The sequence below is a fragment of the Lepisma saccharinum genome, chromosome 3, assembly GCF_977018435.1.
Source record: "Lepisma saccharinum chromosome 3, izLepSacc3.1, whole genome shotgun sequence".
Classification (NCBI taxonomy): Eukaryota; Metazoa; Arthropoda; class Insecta; order Zygentoma; family Lepismatidae; genus Lepisma; species Lepisma saccharinum.
This window is the reverse complement of record NC_139231.1, coordinates 53,327,298-53,352,009: the sequence shown is the minus strand read 5'-3', so window position 1 is coordinate 53,352,009 and position 24,712 is coordinate 53,327,298. Positions and strand designations below refer to the sequence as shown.

General features: G+C 37.1%; 1 protein-coding gene across 1 annotated transcript in view; it reads left to right on the top strand.

The window, feature by feature from the left end:
• The window catches only part of LOC145985536 (uncharacterized), a 32,217-nt gene extending 12,832 nt beyond the window's left edge, over positions 1-19,385 (top strand). The window contains exons 2-3 of the mRNA XM_083119606.1: positions 12,696-13,078; positions 17,826-19,385. Coding sequence (XP_082975732.1) covers positions 12,696-13,078; positions 17,826-18,606 — 1,164 coding nt within the window. The 3' untranslated portion in view covers positions 18,607-19,385. The remainder of the gene's footprint in view (positions 1-12,695; positions 13,079-17,825) is intronic.
• The last annotated feature ends 5,327 nt before the right edge of the window (positions 19,386-24,712 follow it).

Genomic DNA, 24,712 nt, shown 5'->3' with positions numbered 1-24,712 from the left:
CAAGGCAACAATATTAACATTTTGCAATCAGGGGAGGCCTCACATTTTATCAGGACTCAAACCCAGAGGCCTCCTGATTACAAGACAATAAAAACCATGGGACTATGCACCATACTCCACTGGGTCTCAGAACCCAGGAGCTATGAGCGTTATATTAATATATACATGGCAGAATCAATCTGAGGGGGGCTACACTTGAATTCAAAATTCCTGGGATTTTGACAGAAAAACATACTATAAACAATAAGATGATATGGGAACTTGGCATAGTTTTAAGTATAGGCAAATCAGATTATTGAGGCTCATCTTTTCTACACTAGAATTCAAAATTCTTAAAAATTCAGAGCATATCACACTAGAAGAATTGGGGTATAAGCCCCTCTTGGCTTTGTTTTAAGTATAGGCAAATCGGGCTGTTCAATCAAATAGCCTCTTCGTTTCTACACTTGTAAGTGGTCCTGGTTCTATCATCAATTACACTACTAATTCAGTTATGTTAAAGCACATAATATTAACGTAGGAAATGATCGAGTGGACTTATATGCTAAACAGGCCAGAGATTTAAAACTCATAAGTTTCAATAGGTTAATGTATACTGATTTATTACCACGAGTGAAGATCAAAATTATGGAACAATGGAACGAATAGTGCAAGGATCAATTTAAGTTTGTGGGCAATACATATAGGGTGCGTTCCAAAAGTCTTAACGAAACGAACGAATCGAACGAAAAGAACTGGCCTCGTGAACCTGGTGAAAGTAGTTATTGTGAAGACAGGCCCGTTGCACCGGCGGCAAAGAGCCGAATAAGGTAAATTTCAGAATTCATTTGTCTCTGCATGAACGAAGTCGCCACCAGTCGGCGCGACCATCGATGCCAAATCCTAAATTTCTCGTTAAAAATTTAGTTTAAGTCTCTATTAATCAATAATAATCAATTGAACATGATTTTATATTTTATTAAACGCCTTTTTCTTCTTAAACATGTATAAGAAAAATCGTACTTTTAAAGTCACTACTTCTACATGACGAAACCTGTGACGTAACATCGTTCCATATGATCTGTGATGGACGTGCACTGACTGACTATAAGGATAGAACAACAAGAAAATAAATAGAACAACGTGGCTTTTGTGCAGATTTTTATTGTACGAACTGTCAGAAGAGGAACACAGAGCTGTCTTTTTTTCGTGTTGCGTCAAATCCTGAAAGGTTAGTTATTTATGAATTCTGCTCGCTCTTTATGTAAAAATCATTTACATGAAGTTAGTTTCCACCTATGATTTCCACGGAGAATAATTCCTAGCATGTCTTCGTATTCTGTATTTTGCTTAATTTAAATAAAAGGTCATGTGTTAAAACAAAGTCTGAAAGGGTAAAGGTTCGATTTTGTAACTTAATGCTATTTATAAGTAACATAGGAGGATAGGAAGCCAACGAGAATAGTGGGAATAACTTGAAGTTTGCTTGAAGTTCAGAAAAGCTCATTTGTGAATGTTATAATGCAGAAAGTTGCCAGTTATCGCGCTCCTATTCGCTACTGCATGAAGTTTATTTCTTGTAGCATATAAAACTTTGTCAACATGTACAGAAGATGAATAAAAGCGTGTAAATATTAGAGCGATGAAACCTAAGGTAACGGTTCCTATCGTTCTATGATTTGTTATAAAATTCTCTAAGCAGGAATACTAATTATCGTAGAATTTTAGCAATCATTGTCACACGAAATTTGAACCTTTTATATATATTTAAAATACCTAAAATATTTTACCAACATTTACACATGTGTTACTGTAAAGAACAATCCTTTCTCACTGGTGCCACGGAAGGAAGATTTTGTGTTTCAAATCACATTTTAATCTATGTGCTTTAGTCCAACACTACAGAAATATTGATGTTACTCCTATTATTAATAATAATAAATTTTGTTAATGGAATCATCTAATTATATCTGTAGTTAATCTTCTTCAGAAATATGTTGTGTCATAACATTTTTCTTGAAAGCAATCCATTCAATGACAAAAATTGCATTGTTAGCCAGTTGTAGGTTAGGCAGTAAGGTTCAGTTACTCTTTCTAAAAAATAATGTGGTAAATCTTTGCTTCATATGTTAGGAAGTTTAGTGCAATATCTATAATATTTTTTATTTGCATTGCCACACATTGTATGGTAACGTAAGAATTAGTTGCGATGAGAAATAATGTGAGAATTAAGTAAAAATAATGACAAGCACATAAGATTTTCCGCAATAGTTGAAGGAGCTATCATAGAATGAACCCTTATACATTTGACACTACTTTATTCAACAGATACAGATAGTGATCTAATGCATATTCATTTTCAGTAACTTTTCTTGGTGATGACACGCTTTGACCTTAACTCACAAACAACTCTTGCTTAATGGAATTTATCTTTCTTGAGTGACATAAAATACAGAATGCTTTGTCTTGCATAGTTATATGTTTCTAAAATAATTTTTCATCTTTTATTTTTCTTGTAGAGCTGAAATATAGTTCGAGAAAATATGGCGAAAGGACTTGAGGCACAAAACATACAAAAGTTACAGAGTTTGTGGAGACAATTTTTCAGAGAAAATGTTTATGAATTCTAATAGAAATAAGTTAGTGCATGATGCATACCTAGATGTAGAACGAAGTAAGTATATTGCATTTCTTATGGAATAACATTGTCATCAGTTATGGCTCATGCATAATAAATGGTATTCTCCCTTTCCTGTATTAAAAAAAATATATGCTTTAGAGATAAATTTTGGTTAAAGTACATAACACCTAACAACACAATACATGGCTTGAGGATGTTAGAAACAAATGTATTTAATGTTTCACTAAATATTTCAAGCAGGGTGGATGAAAAACGATGATATGATTTTCAGCTAAACATTCCTGTAAAATATTTGAACAGTTTGATTAAATGAAATAAAATGCACACATTTTTCTGTTTGAGACTGTACATATGTGAAGCTTTTATGGAAATGTTTGTTGAGTGTGTTAATGATGCTTCAATAATTTCAGTAACTTTTATTCCAGTGAAAGTCTGTAGGACCTCAATGAGATCATCATACCTTATGCAAAATATATTAATTACTAGTGATTCAATAAATATATGAATACCTGAATAACAATATGTTTGTTTATTTTCCCTTACATTTGTTATTAGCAATAGAATATAATGTTTTACATTTTCACAGTATGAGTACTAAATCATTAAGAGTAATGTACTTACTCTGAAACTGTTTTCTTCTTCTGGAGTATTTCAACATGTAAATTCATTCTTGGTGAAGTATAACATGTCACCATAGTGAGTGTCCGACCAAGAATCCTATCAGTATGACTATCAATGGTTTGTCTCATGGAATTTCATTAAGAAATATTACGATAATATTCAATACAGTGGAAATTAATTGATGCAGTGTTTTAAGGATTTCTTATAGTCTTTTACTCTATATTCCATATGTTTAATGCTAACAATATGATTTATATATGTAATTGGAAGTAAGATGCTTGAAATGAATTTTCAGACTTTTAGGCATATATGGCCATATTGGGCCATTCAAGGTATGTGAGGAAGAATCCTCTTATCTAATTTCGTTCCTTGAGTTTGAACTGTTCTTTTAGGTCTACTTTATGCACATAAAGGCTGATTGGGTTGAACCAACAGTTTAAAGTGGGATCCGAAACACTATGGGTCTCCATCAGGTATCGAACCCATACCTGAGTTAAAAAATGGGTGTGAAGAGCCCCTTGAGAAAAGTTGAATGTTATAAAGACTTGCAAAGGACATACACAAAACTACGAACTTCCTCAGAGAGTATAAGAGCCCGTATCTTCTCAAAAAGGTAATGAAATTTGTTAAAGTGCTGTCATTAACTCCCAACCTGGTCAATAATTGGTAAGATCAAAAGTTTGAGGAAAGTATAATCTACACATTAGATAGGAATAAGCCAATCACTTAACATTTAGACAGGGCACATTGGATGGTCTAGCCCTTGCAGCAAATGATCATGAGAGAGACACCTATGTTCGATACGAAGCAAAGTTAAATTTACTTCTTGATGGAAGGGATGGTATGAGAAACTTCATGCACCAATGATTGACCTGATAGTGTGAAGCTTGAAAGAATGATTATCACTTTCTTTTAGACTGACTAGAAACATGTGTGACATTATTTAGAAGCTGATAATGAATAGCAGGGATTTTGTCAATATGTCATCCACTATAGGTGAAACGTTGCTGTTCATTGGTTCATCTCCAAGTGACATATGTGACATGTCACTTTGGTGTGAAATCTCTTTGATAGAAATTAACTGTAGTGTAAAATATTTACTTTTATGTACAGCATAACATAACCCATGGTTCTACAGCATCGTTTCTCAACCTAAAGGGTGCGACCCACTCCTGGGTCCTGAGGGGACATTTGGTGGGTCGGGAAGTTGGGCTCGAAACTTTGTTAAACTGGGTCTTAAAAACCTATTACATTAAATTACTTAGATATATTGTTTTAACAATTTAAATTCAGGCCGAGCAAATATATGATTATAAACTGGGTGCACACCCCTACAAAGTAATTCCGCTGTTCCCATCTTATGGGTTCCATGAAGTGTAATATCCCTCAAGGTGGGTCCCTGACTGACAAAGGTTGAGATCCACTGCTTTACAACACTGGAAGGACTTTGGCCTATCTCCTCCAGTCTGCCTCCCACAACCCTACCTAGAGATGTGGAGATCTTCAACCAGTAATGGGGTGACGTGCGGTCAGCACATCGAACCCTCAGCTGTTATAGGAGATATCCCAGACTGGGTTACCCTACTCACTTGTAGGTCCCCAATTTTCTTAGGATGGTGGGTTGCCACCAGTCCTATACACAGACTGAAAACCCAGAGAATGAACCAAGGTGGACTCAAGCCCATAAGAAAAAAACTGTGTGATGAAAGTTCCGTTAATATATTACATCACATTTTAAGTTTGGAAAACAAATACTGACTATATGTATACTATATCTTTTATTCCAGTATATTTCATACCTACAAGCCCACAGCCGATTTGTAATGGTTTTGTTAGATGAATAGCGCTAATGTTCCATCAGTAGTTTTTAATAAAACGTTTTATGTTTTATTCTTATTTCCTGAGACAAAACCTTCGAATCCTGTCTTTTGTTTCCCTGGCATTTTCAGCATCATATCTCCCCCCTCTCAGGGTACTCCACTGATATCAATTGCAGAGAAAGTGAATGCATTTGTCTTTCGTTTTATGAGGCCATAGACAGATGAATGGAATTTTCTACGTTGGTAAATCAGAAGTGTCTACATCTTGCGATTGAATATGGTACACAATTACTGCCGATCCCCCTATAATACTAGACATTCAGTGACGGCACCATAAACAGATGCTGATATTAAGTGTGCTGTATCCTGCAGATTGCCACCCACGTTAAACTGTACAGCAATTAGTTATGAAGAGAAAGATACAATTTGGGAAATGTTGCAACATGGCTCGAGCGCCCTTTAGAACACTTTGGGTAGCGTAATGATCCGCTCACCCTACCCTTCCATTCCTGCTTTTATTTTCTGCTAATAATTCGGACATATCTCGTAAGGTCGTAGTATTTATTTTATTTAAGTGCATAAAAATGTTCTACAAGGATAAATACCATTGTTCAGTTAATGCAGGGGTCCTGCCTGAGTTCGAATCCCTGTTAGAGCTTTCTTTGTGTCATCAATGTTTCAAAGGATCGTCGCGATTAGCCTAAAAGTGGAAAAATGCGTCTCTAAATAACAAACAACGACAAATGAGGGGTAAAACGCATTGATCTACGAACAAAGTAATCGCCGTAGAGTTTACACAAGATACAATCGCGATTTGCCCAAAATGTCAGTAAAGCAAACGCATAATAGGCAGAATACGAAATAAAAATACTTTTTACCACAGAGAATACACGGACCATTTTTCATGCACAACGGAATGATTTACGTGCTGGAATTTCAGGAACTTGAAATTATTTTCCTATGTTGTGCTTCTGGGCTACTAATTCTGTATAGGGGCTATCCACCGGAAGGAAGTGCCTTCGCGCGGACGCCATACTTGTAGCACAACAACTTCCGGTTCGTAGGCTCACAACATGCCGCTAAAGGGAGCTGAGATTGTGTCATGTATGAAAGGAACGAATGAGTGTGTACAAGGAGGATGTGAACTACGATCAGGGCTAAATAATCTTTCATGGATCTCTCTTCATGCATTTCCTCGAGATCTAGCCGCCAAATTATTGCATTCAAGCTGTTAAGCGTGAAAATTGGAAGACCATTAGCAGGAGTAGACTGCGCAGTAATGACAACGAATGTGCAAAAGCTCAAAAAGTCGGGACCTCAAAAAAAAAGAAAACATTCCGATCCAGACTTCGGAAAAAATCGTAGTTTAAAAGTAGTTTATTCCCTACATTTTTATGTACTAAATGTCCGAAATTTATTGAAATTAGCAGTTTTTATTCCAGAAATGCAAAATAAATCATCACCCGAGGGTAAAATTGTGTGTATAATTAACATTTTTTTAGTATCGGGTAATGTTGAATATTTTCCGCTCCTATAATCTCCCAATTTAGTCGGGAAATAACATTATTTTTCCCGTTTTGAACGTCAGGACTTTAAAAATACCCCGTCCTGTTTCCTTCCCTACCAAAAATTTTGCGTCCCGCACCCCTTGCACTCCGTTAAAGGTAGAAGAGAAATCATTCAAATCTCAATTTTCTCTGTTTTAGTGATATGACCAAAAATATTACTTTTCCTTTCAAAAGATGCTCGGTCGTGGCCAGATAGGTTACACGTTAAGTTATTGAAGTACACACGAACTGTATTAAATTTTTGTGTAACCAGATTTTTTTGTGTGTGTGTAACCAGAGGAAATAAATTTTTGTGCAACCAGAGGAAATATTATTTTTGTGTAGCCAGAAAATTAAGTGCGGGTACTATTATTAATTTTCGTCTTTTGCAATGGAAATCTTTTCAACATTGATAGATAGAGTCCCTCCCCGATGGCGCAGTGGTAGCCTCGTCGCCTTGTAATCAAGGGGTTCCGGGTTCGATTCCCGGTGGATGAATATATTGTGGTTCGGATCCCAATTTAAACTGTAGGTCCAGTCCCGATTAGCCTTACTGTGCACAAAGTGGACTTAAAACACCAACTCAATCAATCAAATCAACATTGATGGAGAAGAGGTCCTAGGTTTGAACACCATGGTGAGGCAATGGTGTGTCATTGTGTTTGTCCCATCATTAATTTTTCCAGTTTATTATTCATCTTCATCGTCATGTTTAACACAAATAGCAGAAAATTGACTTAAAATAACAATGAGCGTTTTGTATTTCTGCGTTCAAACGAGAACGAAACCAGCAAGTGTGCATTATCGCAGGGGTTTATCCAGGATTTTTCCCTTGGGGGGGTGCTGGAAAATTTTGGGGGGGTGTAAGTTTGGGGAAGTTAAGTGCATATTTTGGACCGTTTTAAAAATGTTCGCCCTAATTCAATTTCTTCAAGGATGTTTCTAGAGATTAATCACCCCCTCCCCCACCTCTCTTCCCTTCACGTAACATTTCAGAAGAAAAAAAGATGTCAAATACAGGAAAAAATGGAAAATAGATTAATGTTAACATTTCAGTTTAACGTTTCGAGTATTACTTTCCTTCCGATAATGTTCAGTACTTGATTTAATCAATCGTTAGACAAAACACAAGGGATGACGTTAAAAAACACAAAATTTTAACATATTATTACCAGGAATCATTTCATGCAATTCTTAAGCTAGTTATAAAGAAATTAGGAACACTTGCGCAATATTTTAACTGTATTTGTATCGTTCTTGCCGTAGGTGTAACTCGGAGTTCAACTTGGGGGTGCCAAATTGAAATATCAGTAACAATGCATTGCATGGGTGTGCTTGCACTTGCCTGTCTGAAGTAGTAGTAATAAATGCAGATATAATATGACTTAAATAAATTATGACACTGCCAGCGAAGCGAGCAAGAAAATTTTTAGAACTATTTCTTTGCAAACTGAGTATGCATATTATTAGTTAAACATAGCGACAGTATCCCATGATGTTTACTCTTTACAATCTTGCTTTGCTCGTTCGTTGAAGACTTCAATATGAAATTCCTTGACCGATTTCATTCAAAAGCAATATCAGGTATCTATCAAACGTGCAGCCCAACTTCCCACTATATTTTAACGTCTTCATGGCCATGCTCTAAATATATAGAGTTTCATTACTTTATTTCAGTTTGTGAATCATCGTTTAAACAGAGATTTGAAAACATCAGCAGAATTTGGAACTCACTCGCTACATAGAACTATTAAAATTATACATGCATATTTTCTGTTAGAACAGTAGGGGGCAGGGGACAGGGGGAATGTGGTGAGGTAAAGAGGACGCCGAAGGAGCAAAGCAAGATTGTAAAGAGTAAACATCATGGGATAATGTCGCTATGTTTAATTAATAATATGCATTATACCCTTACAAAACTTTGGAAAATACGCTTGGCACTTTTGAGAGTTTATCTTTCAAATACTAAATGAGAGACTCTAGGGAATTAGGAGTCACGTGCCTCTTTGCCTTAAAAGAAAACAAAATAGCATGTGCAAATAAACGCATGGCATGTTAACTGCAAAAGGAAGAAAATGAATTTTCACTTCAAAATTGAGGCAATGCTTAATTTTATTTTCAATTATTTAAAAATTGAATAGCATTTATTTCACTATCCAACACAAAGAGCACAATGAACCAAACAAATTTTCTCTCTCCACGTTTTCCAGCAGGCAGTGGCAACTGGCAAGTGCCGTCGTGCCCTCACTGGTGTGCCTATGGTCAGATATAAATTTGGGACATAATGTAAATTAAATTTCTTTTATGTTTAATTCCTTACACTCAGGCCCGTAGCCAGGAATTCTTTGTGGGGGGGGGGGCAAAGTAAATTCTAGAGATGCAAATTTTTAATATATTGTGTCGGTCGCATTGACAGATATAGCAGGGTACACAGAGGTACTTGACACCTTCCCCAAGAGATAAGTAACAGCAAAGGGATGATATCTTGAAACTGCAACGGACAAAAAAAAACTTCGAGCAACATCAAATGGTATTTTTTCGATAATGACCTTTCCAGATTGCCAAAGAATATAAAGTTTAACATAAATAGGCTAATAGGGACTGTATCTACTTGATATTTACAGGTTGATAATGTTAATAGACGATTAATGGGCCTCTCTGAAGAACTGATTAAGGGAGCCCTTTATAAATCATGCTTCATAATGATTCCCTCTAGTTTCCAGTATGCAAGATTTTTCCACACAAAGAAATCAATGGAATCTAACGAGAATCCAACAACCCCATTGTGTTCTGTTGTGCAAGAAAAATCGAATTAATTAAATAATAATGATTACATATTATCTACACTTTGATGAACTATGTAAAAATTTGTAATACTTTTTTTTTGTACTTGCTAAAATATGGGTGTCCAACACTGATTCTATTTCCTTCAAAGGGGAGACTCTTGCATCACTACAGACAATGTTTGGTTACTGGTTACGTTAACCATTTTGCAAAATATTGTGTGAATTGTATTATATTATAGTTGAAATACATGTTTTGACACCTGACAAACAAATAGGAATCCCTTGATTGATCAATGACTTCTTGGATTACAGTGTCATCATTAATATTTCATATTAAGTTTCATAGAAAGAAATTGTTTTAATAGGGCGCTAATAATTTTACGGGGCACTATGGCATTCTCTTTAACATTTTTTTTCATATAGATCGTTTGGTTCCCAGGGCTGACTCCCACCGCCCCATAGCTATGGCTCTGAACTTGGACTATAAGAATAGAAGGCATTGCGAGCGAAGCGAGCAAGAACATTTTACGAAATGTACTTTTATTTGTATAAAATTTGAAATCGAGAGGGGGGTAATTGCCCCTTGCAAGTGCCCTTGGCCTTCTCGAAGAAAAATGCAAGAATCTCGTAAAACCTAATTCCATCATGAGTATCCAATTGTCCTGCTATTCTTACATTCTCTTAGCCTTGTTTTTTTTTTTTCAATGTTTGCTTCCCCTAGAATGGACTTCCTTCCAAGGTCAGGAGGGTGGGGGGACAATGCCCCCTGCCGCCCTGTGGTTGCGGCACTGTTTATGAGTGTCTCTTCATCAATTTCACATCATCATTCATTGTTGCGATTAGCTAGAAGTGGCAGAAAAGCAACGCTAAGTAACAAAAATCAAATATCCACTCCCTCTCTCTACCACATGAATCACTATTACCAAAAAAGAAATTTTTCCCTCCCAATCCTGATAACGACTTTATACTGAATCCCCCACACGTTTATAAATCACAAAATCAATAAGTGTCTTTGTTATGTTGCTAGAGTAATTGTAAAGATTAGTGAGAATTCTAGGCGTTCTGTATTTTTCACAGGGGTGGCAAAGCAGGCTATCAGGGGGGCAGTTGTCCCCTGCCCCCTCTAGCTACCTACGGGCCTGCTTACACTTCCTTTGCTTCCTCTGAAAAGTTGAATAAACTTAAACATGTCATTATGTCAGTGAACCGACTAGATACAAAGAGAAAGACAATCTTTACTAAAGCTATATCTTTGCAAACTGACAATAACTTTAATTTAATAGGGTACCAGTAATTTCACAGGGCACCACGACGTTAACGTTTTTCTATTTTTATCTGTTTTGCTTGTTCGGCACCCCATTTGTACTTAGCGCCCAGGCAAGCACCACACGTGGACCCTCCCCCTTTTACAACTCTCTTTCTAATAGTATCGTAACGCAACTTTATTTTAATTTCTTTTACAAAGGTAAGAACTCTTGGAGCCACAAAAATGGTCATCAACTATAGACGTGAATGAATCACTTAGGTTCTTCATGAAATACTTGCCATTTTATATCGAATACTCGGTCAGAAAATTTTATATTGGTACTTTATGAATATCGGTTAGAAGAAATTATACCTACATATAGTGTCACTGATTTTCTACTCACCACTTTCGGTTTCTTTCTGTCTGGTTTTTCATTTTCTCTATCTTCTTCGACAGTTTTACAGTCTAGTTTCAGACATTGTTATACACTAAACAGAACGACAACACACGAACGGAGATGCTACACTGAGACTGACCTAAGGCCAAAGGCATTTGACTGTTCTTTTCTCTACCGCTCCAAAATCATTCTTCTCGCCAAGTTACAGAAAATAGTGTTGCTAACCATAGTAACAGAATTCACTACAAGGAGTCAAACCTGTATCTTTTAATTTCTTCCCTTACTTTTATCGTACATTTTTCACATGAAAGAATTGAAAGGAAAATGTAACAAAATGTAAATTTCATTGACTCAGGGGTTGAATAATTGAATTTACGAATCTTAACGTATTTAAGAAATATATAAGGTATTCAAACGCTGAACTGTCAACACTGTGCGCGGAATGTGCTCCCTGTAAGGAGGGCGAGAGGTGAGAGTTTGACATTTTCCAGATGGCAGTGTCCCTTCCCCAGAGCTGACCGAAGCCTTGTCAAGGGAGCTAGTGTTTCCAGGAAATGACCATGCTGCACATTCCACCCTCCTTCCTTGACACTTTGGTTTCAGTTGACCGAAAGGTCCATTGGACTATGCTCCTTTCTGTTAATGTTGAAGTATTGTTATTCTATTGTTGATATAAACATCCATATTTACACCCCCCCCCTGTAGGGGGGTGTTCCACTTTTCTGCTTGGGGGGGTGTTCACTAAAATTTGGGAGGGTGTTGGGGGGGTGTTAGGGGGGTGTGGATAAATCACTGCATTATCGCATCCCTCTGACTCGTCCTGACTGAAGAAAGAAGAAAAGAAGCTCCTTTTTCCGTTTTTTATATGTCCGTACATCTCGCACTTTTTCACTTAAAACATAAATGTATGCATTTAAGCGCTCTCGCTCTGTAGGAAAAATTACTTTCTATTTAATATGTAGGCTAAAAATATCGCCAATGAAACGACGATCAGCAAATGGATCTCATCTTGGAATAATGCCGTATTACTTCCTAGTTGCTCATCCAATTGATATGCAAAGGCCTCTACTTTGCCCTGATATCTCTTATTCTCCTCGTCGTCAAGTACTTTTATATGATCCATTTCATCCGGTATACAAAACGAGAAGAAATGCCACAAGTACGCGCTTGAATTACCCGGCCGCCGTGAACCGGAAGTTGTTGTGCTACAGTTCGACAATCGATTGTGCCGTTCGATATGTTTTTGTTTACTCGTGGATAGCCCCTATATCTTGTAACTTATACTCGTATGTAGAAATCATTCAAACGTAACATGCATTAACTGAACAATGGTATTTATCCTTGTAGAACATTTTTATGCACTTAAATAAAATAATTAATACGACCTTAGCAGATATGTCCCGAATTATTTGCAGAAAATAAAAGCAGGAATGGAAGGGTGGGGTGAGCGGTTCATTGCGCTGAGATGCATTCAACTGTCACTGCCAAGAGTAAGACGTGATTGGCGGAGAGGTTGCTATGACAACGATTTAAGTTTCGAAGGCGCCGTAGGGTGGCTCCACATGCCATTTTCGGTATACGCACAGATTACAAAGGAGAGATAGGAAGTAAGCGATCTTGTTAATCTGTGGTGAAGACTTATGGAACGACATCGACAGTGTTTTGTTTGGTTGGAATATTTACAAATGGCGGACAACAGAAAAGCTGCTATATTAGCAGCAATAAAATGTGCTGCAGATGTTATTCTTAATAACAATGAAGTACAGAATGAAAAAGAATCTGCAGCTGCATTAAAGTGTGCGTTTAAAGTAAAAGACAGGAAAACGAAGAGACGACGTATAGAGAATTATGTAGAGGTGACTGTTCCCTTGTACAACGGTGACGATTTTCAGTCTCACTTTCGCATGTCACGAGAAAGTTTTCAATTTCTGATTGAACTCCTAGCACCGAAAGTGATAAATATGTTTGGACGACCAAGAAGAGCAGTAGAAAAAATTTACCTCTCATCACTGTGGGTTTTGGCTAACCAGGAGTCGTTCAGGTGAGAACAAACCTCCCCTTTTTTAAAGTAGATGTCGAAGTTCTATATATTTTATTTTAGTTTCTGATTTAGTTCCCTGGTAGCATAGAACACATAATCAAATTAGATATATGTGACTAGGTGATATTAGGGTAAATATGCGATAACGCCCGGACACCTTTCACTCATTTATTTCCTTAATTTCACCACTGGTACTTACCTATTTTGCCTTGCGGAACATTCTTTAAGGTGAAGTTATGCCTTTTTCCATAAAATACTGTCAACCTTTCATATTACGATTGATTATTTGTGTTACTTGTTCCGCTCCTGTAATAGACAATATGGCGTGCACTCGTAATGGATCATCGCGCATCATGCCGCACCAGCTTGTGTTTTGTCGATTTTCAGTGCGCAAGCAGTGTTTCAAACCTTCATGACTGAAAATTACGTACTATTTCGATTTTTTTTTTTCATGTTTACCTCCACAAACCATGCACGTTAGCCCCAAAAACCATCCACGGGTAGCCCCACAAACCATTTATTTATTTATTGAGAAAATTTCACACAAGGTTAGGTTAGGCCTGTTAGGTTAGGTTCCATTAGCACTCATTTCACCCCTAAATTCATTGAAAAGAGAAAGCGCGGCAAACAGTTAAAAATAGAAATTTTCGTAAAAAGAAGGCATGTTTGGAAACACTGCAGAGATGGCGTGACTTTCAACGCACTCGCCATCTGCACGCACACAATGGAAACAACGGCATAATGTGGCAGGCAATGCCAATTTCTTACGTAAAAAGTGATTAATTCTTGTTCGGCAGCATTAAAGTACGAAGTTTTTACTTTCCGTGAAAGAAAATACCTCCAAGAACGTCCAGAATGCTAAAGAAACTCATTTCAGTAAGTACTTTCTCCTGTAAATTTGAAGAAATCCGTCCGGGCGATATCGCATATTTACCAATATTAGAAATATACAACCACAAGTATATCTTAGGACTGATAGATATATACACTGTATACATTTACGCTCACAAGAAAATTCGAAAGAAAATAGCACAAACCGAAGGCATGTCACATTTAGATAGATGCAGAAATGAACTTTTTGATTAATAGATATATTAGCGTTCCCACAAGATAAAATGAAGAGTAAAAAAGACAATAAAAACATTTCATCCCTACATTTCTTGATTTTTGCTTGTGTTTTTCCTGTCTCCAACAACCTTTTCCTTGCATTTTAAGTTTCATCAACATTCACGAAACTGTACTTTTGCAACCATTGACATTTGTGATAGATATTTTCCAGTTTATATTATCCAACAAGAGGAATGCTCTTTGCAGATTCATCGTAATTTATACACATTACAGACAGTAATGTAGAGTATCTGTGTCAAATGTATGCTACCAGTTTCATTTTAGAAATTACACACCTATCAGTTCTGAAATTTCCAATTTCAATCAAAAGTATTGTTGGAACATGCTATTTTTGTTGTTACTATCATTTGAAGAAAAAAAAATCTCACAATGACACAGATTTTAAAAGCATGGTCTAAATTTCAACTTCCCAAAACAATTATGAAACCAGTTAAACAGAACCTGAAATAATTAACAATAGGGAGGGAGACCCTACATGTTTAAGGACATTTGAGTGTGAATGTACTCCATAAAAATCTAAAGAAATCTACATAAATGCAACAGAAAACTGGTGCATTTTAATTTCCGAGTGACTATTTTCACCAGGTGGTGAAGCTAGCTTTTGAGCTATTTTCGCCAGATTTTAAATTGCATGTGCATGATCTACAACCTCGCCTGGCCTGCTGCACAATGTGTGTATTCTATAGTTTTTGATATGTGTGAAGCTTACGGCAATGTGCATTTATTTTCGTGCAGGAGACAAGGACTTATGCTACTAATACGTCACATGACATAGGGTATGATGTTCCTAAACCCAGATAGTTCTTAAATTATATTTTTGCTAGGTTAGGCAGGTCAGGTTTAGGGCCATTAGCATTAGAATTACTTAGGTATATACTTTCCAACACCTGATAAGCACTTTCTGCTATTCTCACTACCTGATGACAGTAGAAGTTACACACATTTTTAAGCAGTAACTTCAGCAACACTGCCAATGAATATAAGAAAATAAGATTGTATGATTAAAGTAATTATTTTCCTGTGAAATCCCAGCCAATTTGCTTTTCAATAAATTTCCCTTTCTTTTGAAGTCATTAACTACAAATGAAATAATAATAGTTATTATTCAGACTTTTGGAACAACATCGACCGTTTTGTTTGGAATATTTACAAATGGAGGACAGTGGAAGGGCTGCTATATTAGCGGCAATAAAATGTGCTACAGATGTCAGTGTTAATAAAATGAAAAATCGGCTGCATTGAAGTTTGCTTGTAAAATAAAACACTCAAATCTACACCTTGATGTATACTTTTACCACTATCACAAATATTATGTGAGCTGTTCATCTGTGTACTCATGGATTTCAATGAACTATTAAATAATTTTTTTTTAATCTTAACAATTTTCATCTTGAATACTTGTGCAAATGATACTACTACAAAAAGGAAAAAAAGAAACTTCAATGCTTGCTCAAAGAACTAGCATGCTGCATAATTTCCCCTTTCTTTTCAATTACATTACAATTTCCACACTTATACATCACATAAATTTCACTCATACTCTTCATCCTAACTATGCTTTCTGGAGTTTGCAGAGGCTTTTGGTCTCTGCTTTTTGTTCACACATGTTTTACTGTGTTTCTGTAACTAGCCGACGATTTTATGTTAAGGAGCTTTTGCACCAAATGGATATGCTCTAGATGTATCTGAAAATCAAACCAGGTAATCATACCTTTTGCATTAGAATGAGGTGATATGCCACATATGGCATCTCATTTGTATGCAGCATATCACTTTAGTGTGAGAACTCACTTAGGGCTGCCAGCCCACTATACTAAAGTGCAAGCTATCTTGACAGTGACGTCAGCTGGGACCGCACTACAGGTTGATGCGAAACCATTGTATCACTCCGCGCAAAGCATGAAAGATTCTCTCCGTCACAGTTGTGTCTCAGAGTCTGCAGAGAAAACACACAGGAGGAACGGAACGGTTTTGTGTACAGCTGATCGAGGGTTGGGTCGGGTGGGAGGTAGTAAACTGCTCGACTTCTGACACCCTTTCAATGTTGCCAAACTTACATGGACGAAAGGTCATTGAGTTCGAGTGCGTCTGTCGTGTATGTTGTTTGTACTGAAATGAAGGGCAAAACCGTACATAGTGAGAGCCGAGAGGTGATTTCCAATGTTGTTAATTTTTTTGACAACGAAGCAAGAGAAGGATGTTACACGTTTCCGGTCAATCAAGCTACAAAGCGTGCGGCGGCTGCAGTTCAAATGTCGGACACTTTCATTAAGAAAATTAGAAAGGAAGGAAATTCCGGGGGGAAATTTACGACACCAGGTAACCACAGGTCTGCCGAAAAGAGTAGAATTGTTGTAGACGACTTTGACAAGTGTTTGATTAGAAGAACTATTGGTAATTTTTATACGGTTGAACATGAAGTGCTTTCGAAATTAAAGAAAGAAATTAATTTTCGGGGTAGTCGTGAAACTCTTCGCAACATTATTTGCAATGACTTAGGATTATATAGTATTATATATTATATAGTATATATATATATTAGTTATATCAGCTAATCAAACCCAACAAAAAGCCCCTGCAATATCGGGTCGACACTCTTGCAGCGGAAAACGGCCACACCGTACTTCGTCTTCCACCTTATCATTGCGATCTAAACCCTATTGAGTATGTTTGGGGTATCATAAAGGGTCGTATTACATCACAAAATGTGGATCGTAATTTGGGCAGAGTACTGCAAGTTGCAAGAAAAGAATTTCAGGACTTTCCCAAACAAGACTGGAATCACAACCATGACAATAGATTTTATTGTCATTAATTATTTAAATCGGGAATAGTCACGAACGCTATCCATACTTCTTCAACCACTGACCGCGCCACCCTGAACGTCGCGTTTTGCGGCAGGTCCACCAGAATTTCATGTCAGAGAACAGCTGTGAGGCATCGTGGCAACAGCGTGCCATTTGAGAGCAAAGAAAAAGAAAAATTTCCCCCATATTCTCGTCTGCTGCCGTTCACCGCGACAGAAACAGGTGGGGGTGGATTTTAGTTTGCATATTTTCCGGGTGTTTTCTCTTCTTTGCTGAGCAGTATATATAATTTTAACTTTGACTTGTAACAAAATAATCGTGCCGAATACTCTACATTTCAACAAGTTTTTAAGTATCTAACATTTATATGCTCTGTATACGCTGTAACGTGTTTTCATTAAGGAACTATATTTTTGTGCTCAAGCCTCGCGAACTTTCCGTTCAAAGGCGTGTTGCCATCTCGTATTCATTATCTGATTCCGTTCATTTTCTTGTATTTATACATCGTGCTCGTTTTAATTGCTCTTTATTTTACATGATTCCATTCTAAAAGAAACCTCGCATTGCGACATGTTGGACTTCCTTCCCTTGCATTTCAAACTATTGAAATTCTTTCCCTTGTTTGTCTTTTTTCGTAGTGCAGACAGTGAAAGTATCAACGATGGAAGTTTGCAATGCTGTTACTACGTCACTGTCAAGATAGGTTGCACCAGAGTTTACATCTGTTGTATTTAGGTGCCTTTCATTTTCAAAATAACAACATTATGTACCAATCAGTGGTTTGATCTTTGAATTTGTATTTCTTTTTCCAGATCTGTTGCCGACAGGTTTGACTTATCAAAATCATCATTGCACCGGTATTTGACACTATTTTGCCGGTTGTTAGTCCAGATAGCTGAGAATTTTATTTCCTGGCCAAGAGGAGAGGAGCTAGTCAAGACAGAAGCCGAATTCAGACGCGTGAATCAGTTTCCTGGAGTGGTTGGTGCAATTGATGCCTCATACATACCAATTAAGGCACCAAGTGTTCAACCAGAGCAATACGTCAACAGGAAAGGTTTCCCTGCTTTGATATTGCAAGCTGTGTGCAAAAAGAATATGGCATTCACAGATTGTTTCTGTTCTATTCCAGGCTCTGTGCATGATGCACGAGTTTACCGAATGTCTGATTTGCATGTTAAAATGATGGACAATAACTTCTTATCTGAAGAAATGCATATTGTGGGGGATGCTGCATATCCCCTGTCCATGAAATTGCTCCCACCATATAAGGACAATGGCCATCTGACTCCTCGACAAAGGAACTATAACAAGAAACATGCAAAGGTTAGAGTGGTCATTGAAAGAGCTTTTGCTTTGCTGAAGGGCAGGTTTCGCCGGCTGAAGTATTTTGATTCTAATATCAAGGATATTCCACTGTATGTTCTTACATCATGTGTTCTGCATAATTTTTGTATACTTTACCAAGATACGTTTGAGGAGTATGATAATTCACCTTGTGATGATGATGAGCAAACATTGATCTTTGCCAATGTTTCAGACTCGGGAGCCACAAAACGCGATTACATTAGTAACATCCTTTCACTCCAGTAAGATGATGTTGATGTTTCTCACATGTGTAATTCTATAAATGCACCTGCAAGTGTGACAGTCTTATGTGCTAAATTTAGAGTATAGTTTATTTTGTCAATGTACATGTAAATAGTATTAGTTATATTGTGGAAAGTATGTGTTTTTTTTTTTTTAAATTCCAATCGGGAAAATTCTTATATTCCATTAAAATGAGTTATGTGGTACTCTTCTAGAACATTCAACATGTAGTGCACATCATGTAGGTATTGGTCATCGTGGAAAGACTGAACAGGTAGATGCAAGTGCATCTCCTCTTAGCTTTTGGTCACTCGGGTGACGTAAGAAGTGTGATGTGTGGCAAGACAGAAAAAACTATGAAATCTAATTGATATACTGTGCATTAATTTTAAGCGAAAACTTATACATCATAGAAATCATTCAAACTATTTTGAAATTTATTGCCAACTTTAACCAGTTAGCAAAAGGAATTAGTTTGGTACTTTACAAATATCTGATAATTATAAAAGTAGGAAATTATAATTTCTTTATATATATTTAATAATAATGCATTTTCAATTATTTAGTATTTTTATATTTACATTTAATAACATTATAAATATGTATATCATAAAAGGTAGCGATTGCTGTTACAACTGTTTCAAGCATTCCCATTACCTGTGGTGGTTAGGTTAGGCTAGTTGGGTTTGGTTCGGTTCTTAGGAGAGAACCCTCATAAAAATGTGTGTGTGTAGATCTTCCTCCTCCCCACCAGTCTTCAATGATATCACACCCTGGTGACAAACATTGTTTCTGGTTGGGTTTTTTCTCTGTAACTCATTGAATTAGAGACTTGTACATTTTCTACTTGCAAGAGCAAACGTACGTAACTGTGGTATTTATTTATGGATGTATCGATCTTTTAATAATAATAAAACAAAAAGAGTGGAACAAATATCAAGTGTGATTTCGTGCAAACTGAGCAATGTCTGACATGCTACTGAATAACATCCAACTGTACCAGATGATTTCCGTAACCAACAGTTAAAAGGGTGTTACTTTCAGCCAGTGCCGGATCTACAAGCCGCAAAACCCTGCCCAGAGAGAAGCAAGCCTTTAGAGGGCCCTCAGCAATTGACATAGTAGAGGGTTCATATATGCATATGTAAAATAAATGTAGTTACTCGGGAGCAGAAACGAATAAAACAGGAAAATTTAAAGTTAAAGTCCCCTATGCATACAGCACCGTGCCATGGAGGCACATGGTTATTTTCGATGTTGGCCACCTTGGAGGTTATGTGATCAGTATTAGAAAAATTCCTTAAAATTTGTTTAGCGCATCAAGATCAGAGATGTCTAGGGAGAGAAGTTTGCATGCCATTGCACACGATTGTAATCGGATACATCCACGAAGAGCTGTGCATTATGAATGGTTGTCGCGAACAATTTACAGTGTGACGCTTCCATTGAATTAAAAGTCCTTCACAGTGACAAGGCTGATGTTTATGTTCATAAGGAAGTTCATAAACAGAATATGCGACCCTTGTCATCTTATAACTAACTTTGGACAGAAAGTGCTTCGTAATGTTCCCATAGTGTTCTGGTGTTCCTCCCTATTGAAAAAAAAACTCTGTAAAAAGTACCTTCTTCCATAAGCAAGGATGACAAAACCTGTTCATTTAACAAATCCAAGTAGCCTTAAGCATTTAAAGTTCCGTTGATGGAAAATTGACTAACCAATTGTGTTCCACACAGCACTAACCATTCAGCTTTGATCTGTCGAAAGTGGGTTATCAGATAAAAAGCATCGAATATTCTGTTTATGAACTTCCTTATGAACATAAACATTAGCCTCGTCACTGAAGGATTTTTCATTTAATGGAAGCGTCACACTAAAATTGTTCGCGACAACAAATCATAATGCACAGCTCTTCATGGATGTATCAGATTAAAATCTTGAGCAATGGCATGCGAACTTCTTTCCCTAGACGTCACTTTGATCTTGATGCATTACCGATGCGCTAAACAAATTTTAAGGCATTTTTGTAACACTTCGAAAAGGAGCAAATTGGTACAAGGATTCAGTCATAACTTTTTATTGGTTAAAGATACATTTAAAAAAAACTTCACCATTGCATTTCTCATGAAATTCTAGCCTGATTTGATATATCATATCACCCCCTTCCCATTTAAAATTCTAAAGTTGAATTCAAGATGGCGGACATAAAGATAGCCGCCGACCGTGCGGGTGGCGGCAATGTGGTTCCCCCTTGGCCTGGCAACGATTGGTCATCACCATTTCCATGTTGCCTACTGCAGTGGCCTTGTACCAAGGGTGTTAATTGACTTTTGGAGCCACCCTGTATATGCAGATCTACCTGCTAATTTCAGACACCAGTTTTACAGTATTCATGAATAGGCTATGTATCCCACAATTTTTATTTCTAATTTTTGAGAACTTTATGCACGGATAGGCTAAAGGGGACTGAACCTACAGTTTAAAGTGTTATCTGCGCCACATTCAATGTGCCTCCACAGGATATAAAACCAGACACCCCTAGATTACAAGGTGACAATATTACAACCAAGCCAATGCTGAGGCGTTGAGCACGCAATTTCGTATGGAACTCATTTGCATTGTTTTACATGCAAAATGATTTTCAGCCTTGCACATATGTGTAATCCAAATAATTTGATTACATTCATCTACTCATCATCTTGGTTGAAAATAACCTGAAATATAGAATAGCATAGTCAACAATAATGGTCGTGTGAGATTGACCCCCCCCTTTCCATATAATTTGAAACTATGGTCCACTGTTGTAATTTTAATACCTTTGCCTTTCAAATCTGATAAGATGGTTACAAAAGCATGCCTGTGGTTTTATCTGTGGGTACTTAACCTGGAATCTATTGCACCTAAAGAAAACTTTGGTTAAATCATAAGCCCCAAATGAATTGCACCCCCTTCCTCTGTGTGTGTGTAGTCCTGCCCTAGAAAACCAGAAAATTCCACCATTTTAGTTCTTTCCTTCCCTGCCTATGTTCTTTAGCTTGTACGGTAGGAGGAAATCGCCGCTATTACAGAAACAATTACAATGCTCAAAAATTGCTATATTTTATGCTCCCTTGTGGCAGATTAACTATGTAAGCTTAAAATAAAAAGAGACAATACACAATGAAATTGCTTTCCCAGATAAGGATATGGTCATTGGTGGTGTCAGGATTATTCATCAAGGGGGAGCAATGTTCGAAACAATCATGAAACCTGCATGTGTGCTAAATCCAATACATCAAATAATTAATTACCAACCACCTTTTATAGGCACCTAGGGAAGTGGGCCAAGTAAACTGAAGATTACGGCAGCCCATTGGCATATATATTGTCTCTTACACTCAAGAGAAATTGGTAATAGAGTGTAAACATAAGTTGCAGTCATGTTTAACTATGTGGTGAACCAGCTGGTTTTGTAGCTCTGTTCTCTGTGCAATCGCATGGTATGCCAGATTCCCAGGTGAACTTTCAACATGGCATGTGTAACACAATTTCTGCAAAAAAAAAAGCACTGTTAAATGACAGTACATTATGCAGGGTTCTTGAAAATGCAAAAGGACACAATTATTACTATTATCAATAGCTTAAAAGATTTATGTGGTTGGCCGCGGTGGCTCAGTCGGTAACGCATCTGACTACCATGCTAAAGGTCCCGGGTTCGATCCCCGGCCGGTTCAAATCCGGGAACTTTTCTAACGTTGGAAGCGGCCCCGGCGCCCACCCAGCATCGAATAACATGGGTACCTGGGGGGTAAAGGCGGTCAGGGGCATGGTGCTGATCACATCACCCCCACTCATGACCGGATCAAGAAAGTGTGGGGCGTTACCCCCACACACCCTATACGCCTTCATGGCGTGGTGCTAAGCGCAGGGAACCCTTTACCTTTTTTTAAAAAAAATATTTATGTGATAGCAAAACTTGTGAATATCTAGATAACAGAGAAAGCTAACCACAAAAAAATACACGTCAATGCTTTAGGAGTTCTAAGCTGATGGAATGTTTCAGATTTTGGAACATCACAATTGCTCTACGAAGGAAGAGAAAACTTACACTTATGCACCCCCCCTTGTCTGCATTACGTTTTTGCAATCCCCCCCCCCCCCACACACACACACACAAGAAATAAATTTTTAATTTACATTCACTACAGAAATGACCATCTCTTGAGGATATCCATAGTAAAAGTTCATAAAATTGCCGTGCACAATTTGGTTTGTATTAACATGTTTTAAGATTCACATTGTTGACAGCAAAGAACTGTGTTAGCAAAAAAAAACAAAACAATCACACACTTACAAACTGGACACTGGCAACCATGGCTGCATTCCTGTACAAGTGGCTGATGGTGTCTGCATGGTATAACTTTTTTTTCCCCTTCTGGCATACTAGAACTTCCCTGCTTGCTTCCGTGCTGAAGCTGGTACAAATACACCTTTAGCATTGTAACAAGCTAATGTCAAAATTGATGATGCCCAAAAAGCACCACCATAAAATAGAGTATTTTATGTTCCGAGAGTTGGTTTCCAAAAGAGACATGTCGCCTTTTGTACCAGCCTGAAACATAATAGGCATACTTCTGCATGTGTTGCGAATAGTAAAGGTATTTAATTGTCTTGAAACGTCTAATAGTTTGATATGAAAACTTCACGACATCAATATTTACATTTTATATTAGAGGGACAATTATGTTAGAAGTCAGTTTCAAGTTACTTTGTATGGTCTGATATGCTAATCAGAACTGTATGTAGTTTTAGAATGGAATCTGAACCAATATGTAATGTGTCTCCAATGGGATCAAACCTAGTATTGCTTGATTGGAATAGCATATTGGTTACGTGCGTATTCCTCACTATCTATAAACAAAAATATGTTAAAAGTATTAAATTTCGTTTACTGACATAAGTGAGTATATATTCGTTGTAAACTAAGTTTCGGAAGCTTTACTGCTTCCTTCTTCAGGTGGTTGTATTTTAGGCTCGGAACATTGCAATACAGCAACATTAACACTATGCCGTCCAGTTCGCATGCATATGTGAATTCTTAACAAAGCAATGGCCAATATCCATGTCAAATCATTTAGCTATATGCAAAATAAGACATTACAAACCTCAACACTCAAAATAGAAATTGCAAATAAAATAAGTTAGTTGGCTGCAATTGGTAAAAAAAAAAAAAAGGACAGCATTTACCCCAATGAAGCTGGCTTTTATCAGGAAAAAACAAGTTCACTTCAAAACACAAGCTTATTTTGCAACTAGTCTGAATTGGGACCATCAAAAATGAATGTACAAGGTGGAAAAATGTAACCGACAAACCAGGATCACAATGCAGGCAATCTCTTCTACAAACTTGTTGCAAATGTATGCATTTGGGAATCACCTCAGTGAAAAATATTGAATTTTTGTGCACTCTTATTCCATACATTTTTTATACTTTTCCACAGAAAAGTTTTCATTTCACTTTTAGAAATTAAAAAGCCTACTAAAATCAGCAGCAAGGGAAATTTTTTTAATTCCTTGAAGTGTGTGAAAGAATATTCCAACTAGACATTTTACCTCAGTTACATACCTGTAATCTATGCATATTGCTTATTGTAACATCATGCGAAGAACCAGGTAGGAATTGTACCACTGTCGTCTGCTTCAGAAGGCAGGAAAGGTAACATGAACCAATCACGGTAGACCTCTTCTGCTTTGTACGCTGGCGTACGAGAGAAGATTTACACATGTTCTGTAGAGATACAAGCTTTCCCTCCAGAAGGGCAGCAAGGAATATAGGGTCCTTTACGCCGAACCTGCTCGGCGTCCGGCCAGAAAAGGCATTAAAAAAATGCTAGAACAAGTGTTGTTCGTGGAGCGTTGCAAGCGGATCGCGAAAAATAGCTATTATAATGCCATGAAGGTCAAACATATATGAAATTAGTCAAGTTTTACTTTATATTTACAGCATTTACAGATTTTTGAAATTTTAAATCTGGGAACGCCGGGTGTAAGGGCATACTATAACGCTACGCCACTGATTTTTTATAAGTACCAACATTGGTCAAAATGAACAGATATAGTAACTCTAGATAG